Genomic DNA, 17,891 nt, shown 5'->3' on the forward strand with positions numbered 1-17,891 from the left:
GTAGCCACTGAGACCAAGTTGTTCTGTTCATTATTTTTTTTAGACGAAAACATACGAGACTCCAGAAAAAAAGGGAAAAGAACAAAAAAAAAAAACATTCGCATTTTGAAAATCTAAAGGTAAATTTAGTAATGCAATAAGTAACAATAATACTTCCAATGGCAATCAGCTATAAATTGGTTTAAGTAGCACTAATGCTAATGACAAACAACTCAGTAAAGATCGTTTGACATAATTAATTAAAGAAAGCACTATCCATCATTAGGGACCTTGTTAAGAATAGTGGTTGTCGCGCCTTATTAATTTAAGCTACAAAAATAGGTTAACACAAAATTAAACAGATAAGTCTGTCAAACATTTTTAAAAACGGTGCTGACTACGTCGACAGTTTTAAATTTGGTCAACAGATGTCTGAATTGTTAATACCAGACATTGGAAATTGGAAATTTAGCAGACGACATTGAAGAAGTTGGAAAAAGAAAAATTCAATCCACGTGTTTAGTTGATTTAGTAATTTACTGACATGGAGTCTAAAAGTTTCGGACTGTCCCTTTTACAGTGCTATTCTGATGACGAAAACTCAAATACAGACGATAAAAGTTCAATCCTGAATGTTTTGACGGAAAATCCCTCCACCGTATTAAAGATTTTCAGATTTTATACTTCTACAATTATTTATCAAACTTTTATATTTTTAGAGTGGTTCAGAACATGTTGCTAATTTTTCCAGTTTGGAGGCTGCCAACACAACTGAAAATGAAAAGAAAGATGTAAATACTAAGATTCTTGATGTACCATTGGGCTTGGAGAATCAATCTCATTCTCTTCATACCATGTAATAAGAATTCAGACATATTTTAAACTATAAATTTAACAGCATAACATACAGTCATAGTTGTAGACCCAGAAGGGAGTCTGGATGTTTGTTGAAAAGGATAGACAAGCAAATTATCGATTAACTTTTTTAAAATGTACTTTTAGGCAGGAACCTGTTGTGGAGTTCCCTCTCAATTACAGAGTAATCAATCATAACAGTGATTCAGAAAGTGAATCTAGTAGTGATGAGAGTGCCCTAACTGTTCCAATCGATTTTGATTTGAATGTCAGCGTGGAAGAGAATGAAAGTAATGTTGGAACATCCAACAAGGGAGTTCCACCTAATAACAAATCAAAAATGCTTGAGGATTTGGGTATTCTTGACTTGGCACCTCTCGAGGACTTAAAAATCTCTGTTCCAGAAGAAGAATGCATACCAATTGGGGTTGTGCATAAAATAATTGACCCTTTGGTGATTGTTTCAGCCAAGAAAGGGTGTCCAGCTATAGATTTAGATTCTGTCTTATTCTTAGATCATGGCAAAACATTCTTGGGACAGGTCTTCGATGTATTTGGCCAAGTCAGCGAACCGATGTACATGGTGAGCCACATTTATTTTTCATCCAAAACAATACGCAAATTAATCTTTTAAATTCTTTTGCAGGTTAGATTCAATTCTTTACAACACATTATTGAACAAGGCATTCAGGTTGGAATGGAAGTTTATTTTGCTCCGCGGACCCGTCATACGGCCTTCGTTTTCGTTGATGCCCTTTTCAAGCAGAAAGGAAGCGACGCGTCATGGGAAAATGATCAAGAACCACCAGAAGGGTGCTTGGACTATTCAGACGATGAACAAGAGCGTCGAGCTAAAGCTGCACATCGACTGAAAAAGAATCCTCGCGGTAATGCCGAGGACGCCGGCAATACCGTGAATCCTTGCAAGAAACGACAGACAAAGTTCCATCGCTCTAGGGGCCAAGAGCAAGAGCACCTAATAGAGCAACCACAAGTGAATCCATTTTACATGCTTCCATCTTCAGGCTATCCACCATATAACCCACCTCCTAATTCCAGTTATTCAACTGTAGCCCCTAATTCAAATCTCGTTGCCCCCGTTATTTCAACGACAGAAGATTCGGCAATTCCCTCACCTTATGTTTATCCACCATGCATCCCAATCACTCAAAACCTTACTCTTTCCTTACCTTCTGGTGAAGCAGAAAATCACACGATCAAGTCCGAACCGAATAATCAAGTTTCGCTTCCACAACCTGATAATTCCATTCAAAAACCGCCGATACTTTGATTTTATCGTTGAACAGTGAACGATAAAAAATAAACAAAAACAACTTTCTATTACAGTTTTCTTTCACTTTTAACTGGAATATTTGAAATAAAAATAATCCGTAAGATTGGAGTCAAGGTATTTTTTTTTTCTTCCTGTGGGTATTTAATTTATTACTATTATATATTTTCTTTTTACCGTACAGTACAGTGTATCTTTTTGCATACGGAGGGAAGTTAATTTTTTACCCTAATTGATGGCTTTCCGATTTTTTGAACTCAGTCTCTTCACTTACTAGTAGGCTCACTTGTGGCTTACTTGTGACGTAAATCGGTAAATGTATTTTCGTCATAATTGATTTTTTAGTTTTTAGTTTCTGATACAGTTTTTCATTATTTGAATACTAATCTGAGCTTAAATAAGAACAAAGTGCGACGTGGGGTGGCGGGGCGAACGGGAGTCACACAGTCACACCATTAGATACGCGAGCGCCGTCCAGCTATTAGTAAGCGGTCAGCCTATCATCATGTTCATGCCGTAACTGATGACTTTTTTTAAAAGATCAAATATCTTTTCCTTTTTAAAAATTTATTGTAAGATCAATTGATTGAAGTACTATATTTTCCGTATTTTTGTCTAAATTCAAGAATCATTTTATCCCGAAGTCGTAACCCAAAGGGGATGACACTAGGCTATGCCAGCATGTATGTGTGTATGCGCAAAGTAAAAAAGAAATAATAAAATTTATGTTTTTTGTCTTACATTATTATTTTTTTTCTTATTTTTTTTCTTATTTTTATTTTATTTTATTTTATTGCTTGGAAGTTCAAACGTATGTTTCTCATATTTGTCCGTAGATGGCTACGAGTCCAATGGCGCCTTGTCCTGAGGGGGTATTAGCAAACTTTCTCGCTGAGTCTGTCTGGTTGAGTGTAGAACACGTCGAAAAAATTTAGGTCTCCATCATAGAAACTAACAAAGTGTATCAACTCCTTATTAAAGTGAATACTGCTATTAGTGTCCTAGAAGATTATGGATCGAAATATGTCTGTCCCCACTTCAAATTCTTCTCAAGTAAGGATAGTTATTGGTTTTATTAGAAGTTATGCGTCTGTTATTCATTGTATATGTGTGTTGACTATCTACGGACGCAATCATTAATATATGATATCAATGTTCGATAGACCATTGCAGATTGATTATTCAATGCATTATCAATGTAGACTCTTATGTATTAAAGTTTTCATACCTTGCGTTTGTGATCCTCTGAATCACTTGATTTCATCACAAAAGCTGTGTTATTGATGTTTATTGTTTTATTATATAAATATATAACTTGTGTTAAAAGGGTGCTGATGGGACTGCTGAAGTTATTGAACCACTTCTTCCACCATCTGATGATCCACCACCACCTTTCACACTGACAGTTGCAAATGAAGGATTGGTAGATTTTAACTTTAACCTAAATTGTTCAACAGACTAGTATCTGAACTCTGAACTTGATCTTTGTCATAGGTGCAAGTACTAAGTGGCGCTGGTCCTTACAAAACTGAAGATATGGAACCACCATCTTATGATGTGGCAATCAAACTGCCTACTTATGAAGAGGCTCAACAGGAGAAAATGATTGCTGAACAGCAACATCGCTATCCACATTCTGTGGATCCACGTTGTGTACCCACTGGCTCTGGAAATTACAACTTCATGTCACCATTTTCTCATCCTGTGGGTGCTGAATCCCAGTTTGATTCTAATACTGCTGAGCTTGCTCTGGGAACTGATGTTTACTTCTTTGCATCATTTTTAAGTAAGTGGACTAAAGACATTCTTCCAACCCTTTTTTATATATATTTTATTTATCATTTACTTGCATGTTAAATCTAGTAAGTGTATGTGTCTGGTGGAAGCACTGATAAAGGGGAATTCTTTGTATCTTTTATTTGATCAAATGCTTTTGTAGATATTGATTATTATAAGATAACAAGTCTGGCCTTTGTAATATTAGTGTGATTACTGTGATAACAATGGCATAACAGTACTACTATTGATGTAATCTTGAAAGGGCAGTGTTTGGTTTTTACTTATGCTTGGAATTCAAGTTTCTTAATACTGTTTCCACTGACTATTGTAATGACATTTTTGAAACATTCTTAGCAATCTATAAGTGTTCGCATGCAGTAAAAAAATCATTATAACGATTAATATTGATATATTTTTCTGTAGTTGCATTTCTTTTCAACTGGATTGGATTTCTTTTGCTAATGTGTGCTTGTCACACTGTTGCTGGACGTTATGGTGCGCTTGCTGGATTTGGACTGTCTCTAGCCAAATGGACTTTGATTGTCAAACATTCCACGGACTTGGCGTCCAATGACAACAATTGGCTGTGGTGGCTAATTATGGCTTTTGGTGAGTAAATCTTTCAAATGAAGTCATCGTTATCCGCTATAACGTTCATTTTTCAGGTGTTCTGATCTGCGTACGGGCTGTTATTCAATACTTGTGTATCAAGAGAGAATGGCATCGTCTTTCACGTGCTGCCCAGGAACGTGTCGTTTTTTTTTACTAACTAAAATAAGACAGCCGAAATCTCAACAATATTTAGAAGCCGGGCGATGGGGATTCGTGCGTTTCCATCAGATTTTCATCGTCTTCAATGTCAATGGGCATCAACCGGTTTGATTTCTTTTTCACATCGCAAATTCAAATACGCAAAATTTTTTAATAATTTGTTTCTACCAACATGAGTTTTTCGATCGCCGTGCCGACTCGTATATATATACATATAGTTAGCCAGTATTAGTTAGGCGGGTCATGAATTTTTTAAATCTTGTTTAAAAAAGAGTTTCATTCAACAGGCGATCGTATTGAATCCTTCATGTTCAAATTTGTCGATAATGTCCACCGCTGTGTGGCTTCTGTTCAATCTTCAAACATCGCAGAATTTTCACAATCGTGACTGACGTAATTGAAGCCAACAGCGTTTTATTTGTGATTTTACCTTATCATTCAATTTGTAGTTCGACTATGGGCCAGTCAACTAAGACTGGGCCGTTTTGTTTTTTGGTGTCGTAACAATATATTGTTGTGGATAAAATTCGGAACAAAATTTGCGAATGTGTGGTTGTCATTGCTTTCATCACCTGATTTGCACGCCGTTGGTTGTTAAACTTCAATACTTTCTTAAAATTGTATTTAAGAAACAATAGTGCTTGAGCTGCATTAGTAGCCAGTACTGTTTAGTTTAACTCCCACTCTTATGGATTGCATTGGATTTTCTTCGCTTATCACTCATTAGCACATTTAAGATCTTGTATTAATATTCTTCACCCTGGAAATAACGTGCTGAATGTTGGAAAAACACGTTTTTTTTTAATGTTTTGATAAGTGGAAAATAGGTTTTAAGTTCGCTATATGAATATATACACTACACAACATGGAGCTTGATAGTGGAACAGAAGTTTATTGGCTGACAAAATATACGAATTCAATTGAGTCGACTAACAACTGGTTGAATATTTCACAAGTAAAGCAAAGGTTGTTTCTCACTTGAAAAATCAAGAAAATATTAATAGAAAAAAATTGTTTCCTATTAACTATGGCAAACCGTACTGGGCATATCAACTGATTTCACCTTTACTTTAACGCTTCAAGCTCGTCCATAATTTGATCACTTAAGTCCGTTGGATTGATACGATATGTGACTGCTGCATTAATTGCATCATTGAAAAGCTAGAAACATTAAAAATTAATTTTCTCTCTTATAGATTTTTAACGAATGGTTCTTCTGTAAATTAATACCTTTACAACATTTGTGCCATCAGACGCAGAAACGTAATAGAATGGCAATCGGTGTTTTGTCGGGAATGCGAAACTCTTGTGTGTGGCTTCAAAATTTTCTTTGATTAACAACAAAAAACCATTAGACAGTCATGTTTACCACTTTATATATATAATTGTATAAATGTAATAAAATAGGACATTTATAATCACCATCAATCTTGTTGGCCGCACAGAAACAGGGAATTTCAGGTCTATATTGACGCAGTTCATCGTACCACTTCTTTAAATTTTTATATGTGATCTTCCTAACCGTATCAAAAATTCTAAAAAAAGCAAACGTAGTACAAGAAAGTTGCATAAACTACAGTTGACCTCGATGACCCACATAACTCGGATAGGAAATACTTACAGAATTGCACAATTAGCTTGGTGATAGTAGGAAGGATGCAAAGATTCGAAACGTTCTTGGCCAGCAGTGTCCCAAAAATCTTAAGTTTTGTAGGAAATATTTACATTAAGGTTGAAAAACCAGGTAATAATTAAAAATAGAAATTTTTAAAATTTCGTCTCAAAAAAAAAAATAATAATAATTAAACAAACAATGAAAAGACTAACCGACTGATACAGATTTTTCCTGAATTTGAGTTTTATACCGGAACAGGGTTAAAGCATACGTTGACAACTGATGCGGTTTATAATCATCTAATAAAAACCGCTCAATCAATCTACAAATGGAGAAATTGCAAAACGTGCGTTAAATTGTGATTTTACAGTAATAAGCAACAACAAAAAAGAAAAAAATTTACTTCAAGGTGTAAATATAACGAAATCAACGATCCATACTTTGATTTTCCTACGGCGCTATCTCCAAGAAGAATTATTTTTACCGCCAAATCATTTGATTTACCAGTGGCTTCATAATCTATACCAATGTTGCTATCACACATGACTTCCATCGCGAATACAAATTGTTAATCCAAACCAACGATTTTGAAAAAACTTTTCCTGTGTTTACTTTCCACATTGCCATAGCAACATGTCCTTTAACAATAGCGCCAAACCGTTTTCCGTGTAAAAGAAGGAAATGTCTTGCGGCTGTGCGCGTCATTCCGATCATTCATTAACAATAATTATTTTTTTCCTGGAGCTAGCATTTGCTACATTGCAGACGTTTTTTAAAATATAAATTGATTAAATGAAAAGACGAGCGATTGGGGTCGTTACTGTAGTAGTAGGCCTTGTCGAGTGGCAAAATAATTCAACTGCGATTTCCATACATTTAATCCCACTAGATTGAGGGAGTTTTTTTTATGTATTATACTATGAGAAGTCTCATGTATGTGTACTAAATAATATGATTGGGACTGAGAGACAAGTTTACGCATTTTAAATGTATGGGCACAACTTATCTTACAATCTTTCTTGGCTATCTATAGGCATTTTGAACTTCCGATGAAATGCAAAGGGAAACAGACTTTGACTTATAAAGTCCACTCACAGACTAACTGAAGTTCTTGAATTTCACAATCAAAATCATTACTGGCATGATGTTTTAGTCAGAAACCTTAGGCCTAAATTACCTTAAACTTAAAGTGGCATTTATATCAGTAATAAAAAGACTTACCTAAATCCTGAGATTGATTGAGACACTTTCAGGATATGAAGTCACTCGACAATTTTTTACCTGAGGATCTTAAACCTTTGGGAATTGCTTTCGTTTAAGCATGGGTTTATACGATTTACTCATTTCGCTTTCAAGCCTGTGACTTCATTTATCTTCATTTCTTATTTATGCTCATTGTTCGTGCTTTTATCTTCATCTCACGACTCACATCCTCACTGTTCGTTCGTTGATATTTGATTCCCTTTAATCCTCAGTTTACACCATAACATTTTGTATTTCTATTGGTGCGGATCGTACATTGTGGAAGGGGGGGAGAGATGTTGTAATGTCTACCACCAGAATCAAGAATGCTACAGATGCTCCACTCCCATGTAGATATCCAGACCCGACTCAGCAATATACAACAGACACGACAGACACACTCAGAGTCTCAGACATTATACAACATAGTCCTTTCGTAATCTATCAATATTTCAGCCACCTTCAACCAAAAAATTTGAATTATAAATTAAATTTGGGCTATGTAAATGACATATTAAATTGCCTACCGTTGAAGCTGTTTTGGCAAATCGAAAAGCACCAATTGAGCAATCTTGGATCTCCTTGTTGTAAGCCTAATAGGCACCCAATGAAGCACCTATTAAAGCTACTCAGACTGTCTTGAAAATTCCTTTCTTATGCATTATCATACAGTTTGCAACGTTCAGTTAATAAGCAACAAACATTGTTCTTTGGTAGATGGTTGTGTTACTGCTGTCAATTCTCATCAGTGTGCCCTCACAAAAATATAATATACAACTAGTGGATACGAAACAAGTAAGATCCAATTTTGTTTCGGTACTTTTCTGGAGCTGGAGGAGATAATGGCAACTAGCGCAGCTTTCTACGACCCACAAAACCAAATTTCTAATGTTTGTTGCATGTTTCCTACAGAATTGTTTTTCGAATCGTTGGTGAAAGCCGAAAGCCCGAAAGGCGAAGCCGTATAAAAATGGAGCTAATAATTAAATAATAACATTTATTCCTAACACTAACCGCGAGTTTTTTTTAAATCTAGAACTATTGGGTGTAAAAAATGAAAAAAAAAGTCATTGAGCCATTTGAGGAAAGAAAAAAAAACCCGACGAAAATCCCTACGCATTTCTATTTTTTTGTGATATTTTTTAAGTAGGCCTATTTTGGTATAAAGGGAATAAATATAAAAGAACACACGTCTAATTGAAACTTCGTCTAATTGAGTGCATTGATTGGGCAAGGGATAAAACAAAAGAAGATTGCATCTATTCCGATAGAAGAGAAATAAAGTCTAAGAGTTTCAGATGTGTAAGAGAAGCGGACGGGGTTTTACGTGGCTGGATTTTGTGGGTGGAAAAATCAAAAATGTAATATTAAAAAAAAAAAGATGGACACGTTTGTTCGTCGGCCCTCAATGCCTTCTCGGTTTGCTACCGATCCAAACGAGCCCGTCGGCGTCAACGTGTCGGCGACGGCGGGTGGCCGCCAAGGACTTTTCTCAGCGTTGGCTCCGGCTGGCACTCCCGTGGATCGCACTCCATCATTCCGCCCTTGCCGCATCGAAACCACGTCGATAAATAAATAAATAAACAATTTTTCCGATCGTTCATTTTTTTTCTGACAAAACCAAACTGGAATCCGATTGACTTACCGGCACTCGAGGCCAGGGGCCGGAAGCGGGTCCGACGAGTTCACCATACCGGTAGAAATCGCCCTCTGATTTCGCATCCCTCCACTTCGACTTGATCGCCATCCTGGACGGAATCACTGAACTCGACGTTGAATCCTTGCGGAATGCTGGCCAGTCTGTGTGTGGGGCTATAACCGCTATATGAGGTGTCCTATGTCAAAGACTGTGTGGAGTAACATAATTTAAAAAAATGCCATTTAAAGAAAAAGCAAGGTAAACTACTACTAAAAAGGTAACAACTAAAAAAGAAAAATAAACCAAAAAGCGTCTCGAAAAAGGAATAACTGAAGGAAAATCTGAGCTTGCAACGCGCATACAAGTGCGTAACAATAATTTTTGTAGTTTTGGCAAAATTTGTCCATTTATGTTTCAAAATTTTTTGGGCGATGGTAAAGTAGCAAAAATAGCATTCCAAAATAGAGCATAATTTTTGTTTAATGAATTTATCTCGTCTTTTTTATATGTGTTAACACTATTCTTTTCGAATTTTTAAATTACCAAGAAAAACCCCGCGACTTTTTGCGGATAAATCGAGGACTGGACTCGCCTAGTGGTGCTTCTTTCGGTATCGAAAAGCGCTTTGACTCTTTGACGTAATATTTTACAATTTTCATTATTATTCAACGCAAGAATTACTATTAAAAAAATACTTTTTTTTTGGAACATTCGCCAAGAGGAACCTCGACGAAATCGATCGCAGTGATTTTAGTCGCTTTGTCAAGAAGAGAGAAACCATGGAAGGGGAAAGTTCTCAACAGCAGCACTAAACAGAATAATTCATAATTTGGGTGAAGTCCAATATGGATAGATTTTTTTTTTTTTTTTTTTTTATTGAAAGGCCTACTCAGTTTTGAGTGTTGCCTTAGCTCAGACCATACAGTTACAGTGCTCATGTGTCGTTGTGATTAACATATAAAATTATTACAAAGCTATACAATCAGTTTAAAACTATACGGGAGCAGAATAAAACAGCACGTTAGTACAGAGGTTTTGGAGTCACAAAAGAAGGAGCAAGAAATCATTTAAGAGATATCGTATAGGTTTTGCGCATTGACGAGTGACAGGGAGAAGGTAAGACCGGCAAGAAGACGGAGAAGAGAGAAGGAAGAGAGCGAGGGCAGAACGAGAGCAGACGAGCTGGAAAAGGCAATGGCTTGGAGGGCATTTGTTTGATTCGCTAGTGACGGGTAAGACGAATATTCGTGGTGGGCTTTATGTTTGTTGCGAGCTGAGAAGTTAAGAATGTTGTGAAGAGAGAGAAGTTAAGATTTGTGATGGGCTTTATGTTTGTTGCGATCTGAGACTTTGGGCGGTACTACATATTTTTATTTTTAACCTTTCGGTCTTCAGGATGAAGTCTTTAAACTCTTTCCATATGTGCCGGAACTTTGGGATGTCCTCTAGCGATGGTGGAAACGCTTTGTTGCAGCTTGAGCACGCCTGGATGAGGTGTGATCTTTGACTTGCGTATCGTGCACAGTGGAACAGGAAATGTTCCACTGTTTCGTCGCCATGGCCACACTCACACTGCGGTGATGAGGTTGTTTTGATGAGATGGAGATGGTGATTTAGTCTGCAATGCCCCGTTAGGACTTGGGTTATTTCCTGATGTATGTAGCTTCCATTTAGGCAGCTGGCGTCCGATGGTCGCGGGAAAAATCTTCTTGTGTGTGTTCCTGTTTTGCTGCCGGCCCACTCGTCACTCCACAGCTTTTGAATTTCCGTCTTGATATTATCTTTGAGAAGTTCTATTGACCAGGGTTGATCTTTAGTTACTTGAGAGCCAAGATCGAGGACAGCTTTTGCTGCTTCTTTTGCGAGGTCAATACCTTCTGCTTCTTTAGCGACTAGATTGAGATGAATGTGGTCCCGATTGTCGTAGCATAGCTTTCTACAGGTGATTGCTGCTTCGTTCAGTTTTTCATTTTTAGTGCAGTCCTTGAGGGCAGGGACAGATTTGCAAAAAATATTGCAGCTAGTATAGTTGCTCTTATTTGCAACAGCATATTGTAGTGCAGCTAGCAGGCCTAGGATTTCCGCCTGGTTTTCAGTTGTGTTTGCGGCTAACTTCTCTTGTGCGGTTTGGACGACTACCTTTGATGCACAACAGACAATCCCAAGTCCGACTCCTGCTGTAGATTTGTGGCTTTTAGTGTAGATGGCCAGGCCGTTTTCTTCTGGTGGAAGTGTAGTTTCATCTTCTGATCTGTAGTTCAGTTTGCTCAGCTCCCATGGTGGGTGACTTCGCGAGTGGAATTTTCGCGTGCTGTCCATTGTTTGATCGAGTTTTTGTTTATGCAGTACCGCACCAATAGTTGCGGCAGAGGAGGGAGAAAATTCGACATGTTTATGAGAAAGATAATAATTGACAGAAAATTCAAGGATTTTTAGCTCGATAGGTAAGAAATTTGAAATAATTAGAAGGGAATTTAAGGGCACATTTTTTATTTAGCGATCGTGTGATGCATTTGAGCATTGATCTTTGAACAGTTTGCAATTTGGTCTTGTATGATTTGATTAGAATAACACGACACCACACTGAGCATCCATAAAGGAGTTTGGGTACAATAATAGTTTTGTAGAGAGTGACCAGTTTTTTTGTGTCTAAACCCCAGGTGCGCCTTAAACATCTCCTCAGAATGTGGATTTGTCTTTGGGTTGCCCGACATTTTTCCTCAATATGTGACTTCCAACTGAGTTTGGTATCTAATTCGAAACCGACAAACTTGGAAGTCGCAGAGGGTGAGATAATGTTTTCTTTGATTTTAAAGTTACATGGCTCTATTGTTCTTTTGTTTGAGAAAATCATGAGAATTGTTTTGAGTGCGTTTATATCTAATAGATAGCGATCACATTTTGCCACGGTGTCGTTAGCTATTAGCTGTAAATTGCTTATGGCAATATCAATAACTTTGTGCCAGCAGACGATAGCAATATCGTCCGCATAGCCAATTATTTTATAGGGGAAAGGATACGACATACTTATGAGCTCTTCCGCCAGGATGATCCACAAGAATGGAGATAGGACTCCGCCCTGTGGGCACCCTATTTGTATTGAGCATTTGTAAAGTCCCTGATTTGTTTTGATTATCGCGGTCCGATCCTTGAGCAGGCTTGCGATTATGTCAATGAGATAGAGTGGGCACTTCCTTTTGGTCAGTGCTGCCAGTATCGCTGCCGGCCAAGCCCCATCAAACGCCCCGCTTATGTCCAGAAAAACCGCTGCTGTGTAACCTCTGATTTCACGGTTTGTCTCGATTGTGCTGACCAGAGAATGCATGGCACTCACTGTTGACCTTCCTTGACGAAATCCATGCTGACTCTCTCCAAACCATTTCTCTGTCACCGACATCCATGTTAGCCTATTGTAAATAATTTTCTCAAATATTTTACCAAGGGAATTCAGAACACTAATAGGTCGGAAGCTTTTAACATTTTTATATGACTCTTTATTGGGTTTTTTAAGTATAGTTACCTTCGCGTCCTTCCATTGCTTAGGATAGTATTTGAGGTCTAAGCACTTATTGTATAAGATCCGGAGGGTATCAGCTAGTAATGAATATACCTCTTGTATAATTGAGATTGAGATCCCATCTGTGCCCGGAGACGAGCTTGCGTTTAGTGCGAAGACTGCTGCTTCTACTTCTTCACTTGTAATGGTTGGTTGTACTTCATTTGCGCTTGCTTTCTTGTAGTTTGCATACGTGTTGATAATTTCTTCCTGCTCTGGGCCAATTGGTTTTGGGGCAGGAAAAAAGCTGTTACCTAGCTCTTTGATTATCTCTTCTTCTTCCGTCATAGACCTTCCATCCACAACAAGTTCCGTGGGCACTTGGCTGGTGTTCTGGCTATTGGACAAGATTTTTAGGCTCTTAAATAAGTCCTTATTCATGTTTATAGTGCAAAAGTTCTCGAACGCTTTTCCTTTGCTTTTTCTTAGCACTTTTTGATACATCCGTTTGGCTGAGCGGAAATTTGTTTCTTGCGGTGAACACTCTTTACTGGTACGTTTCCTCTCCTTGATGTTATTGGCTTTGAGAAATTTTTCATACTTGGCCGTTGCAGTGCGCATCTCCGCCTTCAGTTTATCCAGTTCCGGTGTCCAAAAATCTAGTTCGCTTTTGCTCTGTTTGTTTCTTGGCAGTTCCGATTTAATTGCACTATTACCTATAATTGAAGTTATATTATTAACGATGCCATCTAGGTCTGCTTCGCTTTGCAAACCGTCCCAATTTACATTTAGATTACACAGCTCACTATCCAATGTTGATCTTAGTTTACTTATCTATGTTGGTCAATTTTGGTACTTTTGGTTCTTTTGATTGTCGGTTTGGTCGGCCAACCATAAGTTCAAAGTGTATGTATGGGTGGTCGGAGAGGGATACAATGTTCAAGAATTTCCACCCCGAAATTTTTACCTTGTCTCCATAAAGTGTGACATCCACTTTAGAAATTTTTAAGGGAATATATTCTAGTTTGGAATTTGGGACGTTAGCAACATTCAAGTTATTTTTAATAATGAGGTGTTCAAGTTCTACTCCCTTCTTGTCTGTGCGACTACTTCCCCAGAGCTTATTTTTTGCATTGGCATCCATACCTATTATTGTTGTTTTGAAATGATTAAAATTAGGATTATTAAAAATGTTCATTACTGCGTCCAATTTGCTATTTGATGGCCTGCAGTAGATTGAAAAGATAAAGATTTGCTCATCAACATTTATTTTAATACCTATGCATTCATTGCTTACCGGGTTTGGGACTGTTTCCACCATAATCGTTCGTTTAGTTAGGATTATGGCTCCATAGGCATGATCTTTCCTATCAAGGTTTTGATGGACGATATAGTTATCGGGAACCGAAGGGACATGCAATTCATTATTAAAAATATTAATACACGCATAGGGTTCTTGGATAAGGGCAATGTCAATACGTAGGTCTACAAGAATTTTAAAAAAGTGTAGTGATGCCGTTTTGGAATGTTGTAGGTTAATTTGTATGCATTTTAGATTATTTAAGTTGTTAGGTTTCTCTGTCATTTATGATAAGAGTTTTTTGAGCCTATCTACTGCCTTAATCCGCTCCGGGCATTTTGGGTCATCCGATTTATGCTTACCATTTTTACAGTTAACACACTTGAACTTACTGTCCAGATGCTCACATTCTTTTGTTTTGTGTGTTTTCTCTGCGCACTTTCCACAGACTTCTGTCTTTGATGGGCAGTTGAGAGAGATGTGGTCTAGCTTATGGCACTTAAAACACGATCTTATTTCCCGGTTGAGATTCATTTCTTTAATGTTGAGTTTCTTGAAGCCATTGATATTTGTATGGATTATACCTGCTTTTAGGATTGCTACTTGCGTCTTCTTGGATGTCACATAAATTTTTACATGTCCCTTTTCTCTGGACAGAATTTTGATGCTGCTTATGTTGCCTCGCAACAGCTCGTTCCGGTATTCGATTTCAGTTTGAAGTTCCTCTAAATCATTTGTTCCGGTGGCAAAGGCAACAACCGGGTAATTAAATTTCTGTTCTGCGATTGATTTTACCGTCCCGGTTAGTTTAGGGTCTTCTTTTATAATCTGTTCTGCTTTCTTGGCATCTGCTGCATTGTTGAAAACTAGGCGGGCTTGGTTGTTCCTCTTTGAGAAGTGTTGGAGTGTCGGCCATTGTTCGTTGCTTTTAAAAAACTGATCCATTGACTTACCATCCAGATTGGTGGTATCTAATTCCGGGTCCAGCTTAGCTATTAACGTTACTGATTTGGCCGCTCCAGCGAAGGATGCTGGTTTCGAGGCCCCAAACGGAGTTATGCTGTCTTGTTGCCCTGTTTCGTCTTTCTTAAAAATCCAATCAAGAGTACCTTTGCCGATTTGGATGTGGATTTTGTCCATTTCAGTTTGTAGCTTGTTGTACTTTTCTGCTAGATCAACATTTTCTGCTTCTAGTTCTTGGATGATGCTAATAAAGTCTTCTGGAGCCATTTTGCTAAAATCTCTTTCACTTTCTGTTCGTTGTCTCTTCTGTGAAGTGCTACTGTTTGATCTGTCCCTTGATCGCAAAAGAGAGCAAATGTTTTTGCACTGTTTTGAGCAGTACTTGTAGTTACCTGGGCCTAATTGTATGAGTTTCTTCTGACAGTTCCTGTGCATGCATTTTTTCCCCCCACCGTTAACCTCCCCTGCTGTCCCTTCCAGATCCATTCCCTCGTCGTCTGGCATGCCAGTTAACGGGGACGTTCCAGGTAGACTAGCAAGGTATTCTCTGGCTTACCCACAACAATGAATTCTGCCTGAGGCAGAATATGAGTGGGTCTGTCAGAGTAGGCCTTCAGTTGGGAAGATTATTATTACACTGGCAGAAAGTATCCAAAGAGTCACACAATCGATGCACTTGGAATCTATCTCTTATTTGAGCCTAAGCTCACTATACAGGTGTCACTTTTTTATTTGAAAATTTACTGTAGATGAGAGCTAAAATATACGATATGTGTCTTATAGCAGACGACGTAAAGCCAATTTTCAAATATGGATAGATAAATAGATGTAAGCCGCTTTAACATAGACCTCACCGTCTTCAAACGAAAAGAACATAATACATTTCATCGTATTTCTGATGACAAAATCAACAGGGTTGGGACTATCGTTCCGATACTCGATGAAAACGTCATCGTAATTAGTTTTTTAAAATTTCCCGATTATCGGCCGATATATTTTTTAATTGTCATCGATCGATAATCGGAAAACTATCGATCAATGAAATAGCCAATACCGATAGTTTTTTTTTTTTAATTTACGAGTAGCAGACATAAAATTAGTTAGTATACGTGTTTCAACTCAGAATGAGTAAAACAAAAATTTATGTTCATCCTCAATTTTTTACCTATCATGGCCCAGCAGAAAAGGCTGGGAATTCGCATTTTTTTCCTGTGATTAAACTGAGCAGAGTGTCATGCATTTTTGGAAATTTTTATGTTTTTTTTTTTATTTTCATCGCAAAATCATCGTTCATCGCGATACCGATACTTTTTTTTGCATTATCGGCCGATAATCGAAAATAGAAAAAATGGTGGGTATCGGTATCGTTATCGAAAATAGTTTTTCGAAGTATCGGTTCCCAACCCTGAAAATTACAATGCCCACAGCACTTAGGACTACACGCGGCATTACATAGTTTTTCACCACGGCTCTTTTCTCATCATGTGTATCTATGGTGACTCCTTTCAATAAACAAACATATTTCAATCAAATCTTTCTGACATTCTCTGTTGCCAGATTTTTCTGGATCTTTCTTGTTGAGGACTAGAACAATTGATGTTTCAACTAGGGGAGACCGGACCCATCTTGGACAGTCGCGGTTTTTCCCGCATATCTCCCGATCCCCTTAGGCAAAAGAGTTTTTTTTTTGCTAAGGTCATTCTTTGGCCTTGCCCCCACCCCCTTGATTTTTTTAAAATGTGTAACTTTAAAATTTAAGAACTTACATTGATTTCCATTTTTCGGTATTTTTTTACCGATCCGGGGTGACATTAGACAGGGGCCTGTACCAAGTTGGACAGGGTATTAAAAGAGGGATAGTATGAATTAAAAATTATGAAAAAATCAGGAAATGTAGATGGTAATGTAGTTTAACCCCAAACAAATTTTGGAAATTATATCTTTAAAACTGAAAAAGTTTTCTTAAAGGGAAAGAATTACAACTTTTAAATGGGGCGAGATGGGGAAAAAATGTAGGTGGCGCTGAAGTCCATATATTACCCATTGTCCAATATTACCCCATGGAACTGTCCAAAATGGCCCCCTCATGCCCCCCGCAAATTCATTAATTGTAGGTACACCAAAGCACCTAAAAATAATTTTCTTACACACAATTATAAAGGATAAACTGTTTTACACACTGATGTGTTTTAAAATTTTTTTACTCAAACAAACTTGGAGCAAGATCAATAATTCGGGTGTAAAATTATGCAATAATTTATCGTGTTTTTTTCTCCTCCTATAACTCCCGTTCTACTGTCGGGAAATTAATTAAACTACACAGGATCCAGCATCATCACATCTAGAACAATTCGTGTGAAATCTAGAATTTTAAAGCAATTTTTACTATATTTTAAGAGTCTTAAAATATAGTAAAAAAGACACTGTCCAACTTGAAACAGTGTCCAACATGGGTCCGCCCTCCCCTACTTAATTTTGTTGGACATCCTGCGTTGTGCATTCTCCGCAAATGCGAAAATGAAATTTATGTCATTGCTGGTCTGTGTCGCCTACAGCGTCTTATGGAGAAACAAACTTCTTCTCGTTGAAAAAGTTGTTTTCTTACCTGTAACTTTGATTTTTTTCCCTTTTCTTCCTAACAGTGAGTACTTTATTCATTTCTCTATTAACTAATTTTTTTTTCTATCCCCAATTCCAACTGGTTAATTTGTAATTGATTTTTGTTTGTGACTGTTTTTTTTTGTTTCTTGAAGCAGAAGAATTTCGTTTTTGGCGTGGTCGATTCTGTCTAGAAACGTCTGCTACAGGAGACGAACAAATAAACCAGTCACAAACAAAAATTAATTAAAAATTAACGTGATTGAATTGGGGATAGAAATAAAAATTAGGTAATAAAGAAATGAATAAAGTATTCACTGTTTGGAAGAAAAGTGGGAAAATCAGAGTCATAGATAAGAAAAA

At 37.4% G+C, this 17,891-nt stretch overlaps 3 protein-coding genes across 3 annotated transcripts; 2 read left to right on the top strand and 1 right to left on the bottom strand.

Moving 5' to 3' along the window:
- Positions 1-440: 440 nt before the first annotated feature.
- LOC124201637 (H/ACA ribonucleoprotein complex non-core subunit NAF1-like) lies at positions 441-2,175 on the top strand. Its single transcript, XM_046597802.1, has 4 exons — positions 441-637; positions 699-835; positions 982-1,417; positions 1,481-2,175. Exons 1-4 carry the CDS (start codon positions 524-526, stop codon positions 2,123-2,125), a joined length of 1,332 nt encoding a protein of 443 aa, XP_046453758.1. The 5' UTR covers positions 441-523; the 3' UTR covers positions 2,126-2,175.
- Positions 2,176-2,964: 789 nt separating this feature from the next.
- LOC124201638 (NEDD4 family-interacting protein 1-like) lies at positions 2,965-5,608 on the top strand. Its single transcript, XM_046597803.1, has 5 exons — positions 2,965-3,178; positions 3,453-3,548; positions 3,620-3,911; positions 4,328-4,513; positions 4,570-5,608. Exons 1-5 carry the CDS (start codon positions 3,137-3,139, stop codon positions 4,671-4,673), a joined length of 720 nt encoding a protein of 239 aa, XP_046453759.1. The 5' UTR covers positions 2,965-3,136; the 3' UTR covers positions 4,674-5,608.
- LOC124201639 (rab-like protein 2A) lies at positions 4,869-6,912 on the bottom strand. The gene is made up of 6 exons (XM_046597804.1): positions 6,731-6,912; positions 6,503-6,612; positions 6,297-6,375; positions 6,098-6,210; positions 5,906-6,003; positions 4,869-5,836 (listed from the first exon to the last, which is right to left on the bottom strand). The coding sequence occupies exons 1-6, from the start codon at positions 6,841-6,843 to the stop codon at positions 5,741-5,743; spliced, it is 609 nt and encodes a 202-aa protein (XP_046453760.1). The 5' UTR covers positions 6,844-6,912; the 3' UTR covers positions 4,869-5,740.
- Between the last annotated feature and the right edge of the window lie 10,979 nt (positions 6,913-17,891).

This window comes from Daphnia pulex, chromosome 9 (genome assembly GCF_021134715.1).
Source record: "Daphnia pulex isolate KAP4 chromosome 9, ASM2113471v1".
NCBI classification, from domain to species: domain Eukaryota; kingdom Metazoa; phylum Arthropoda; class Branchiopoda; order Diplostraca; family Daphniidae; genus Daphnia; species Daphnia pulex.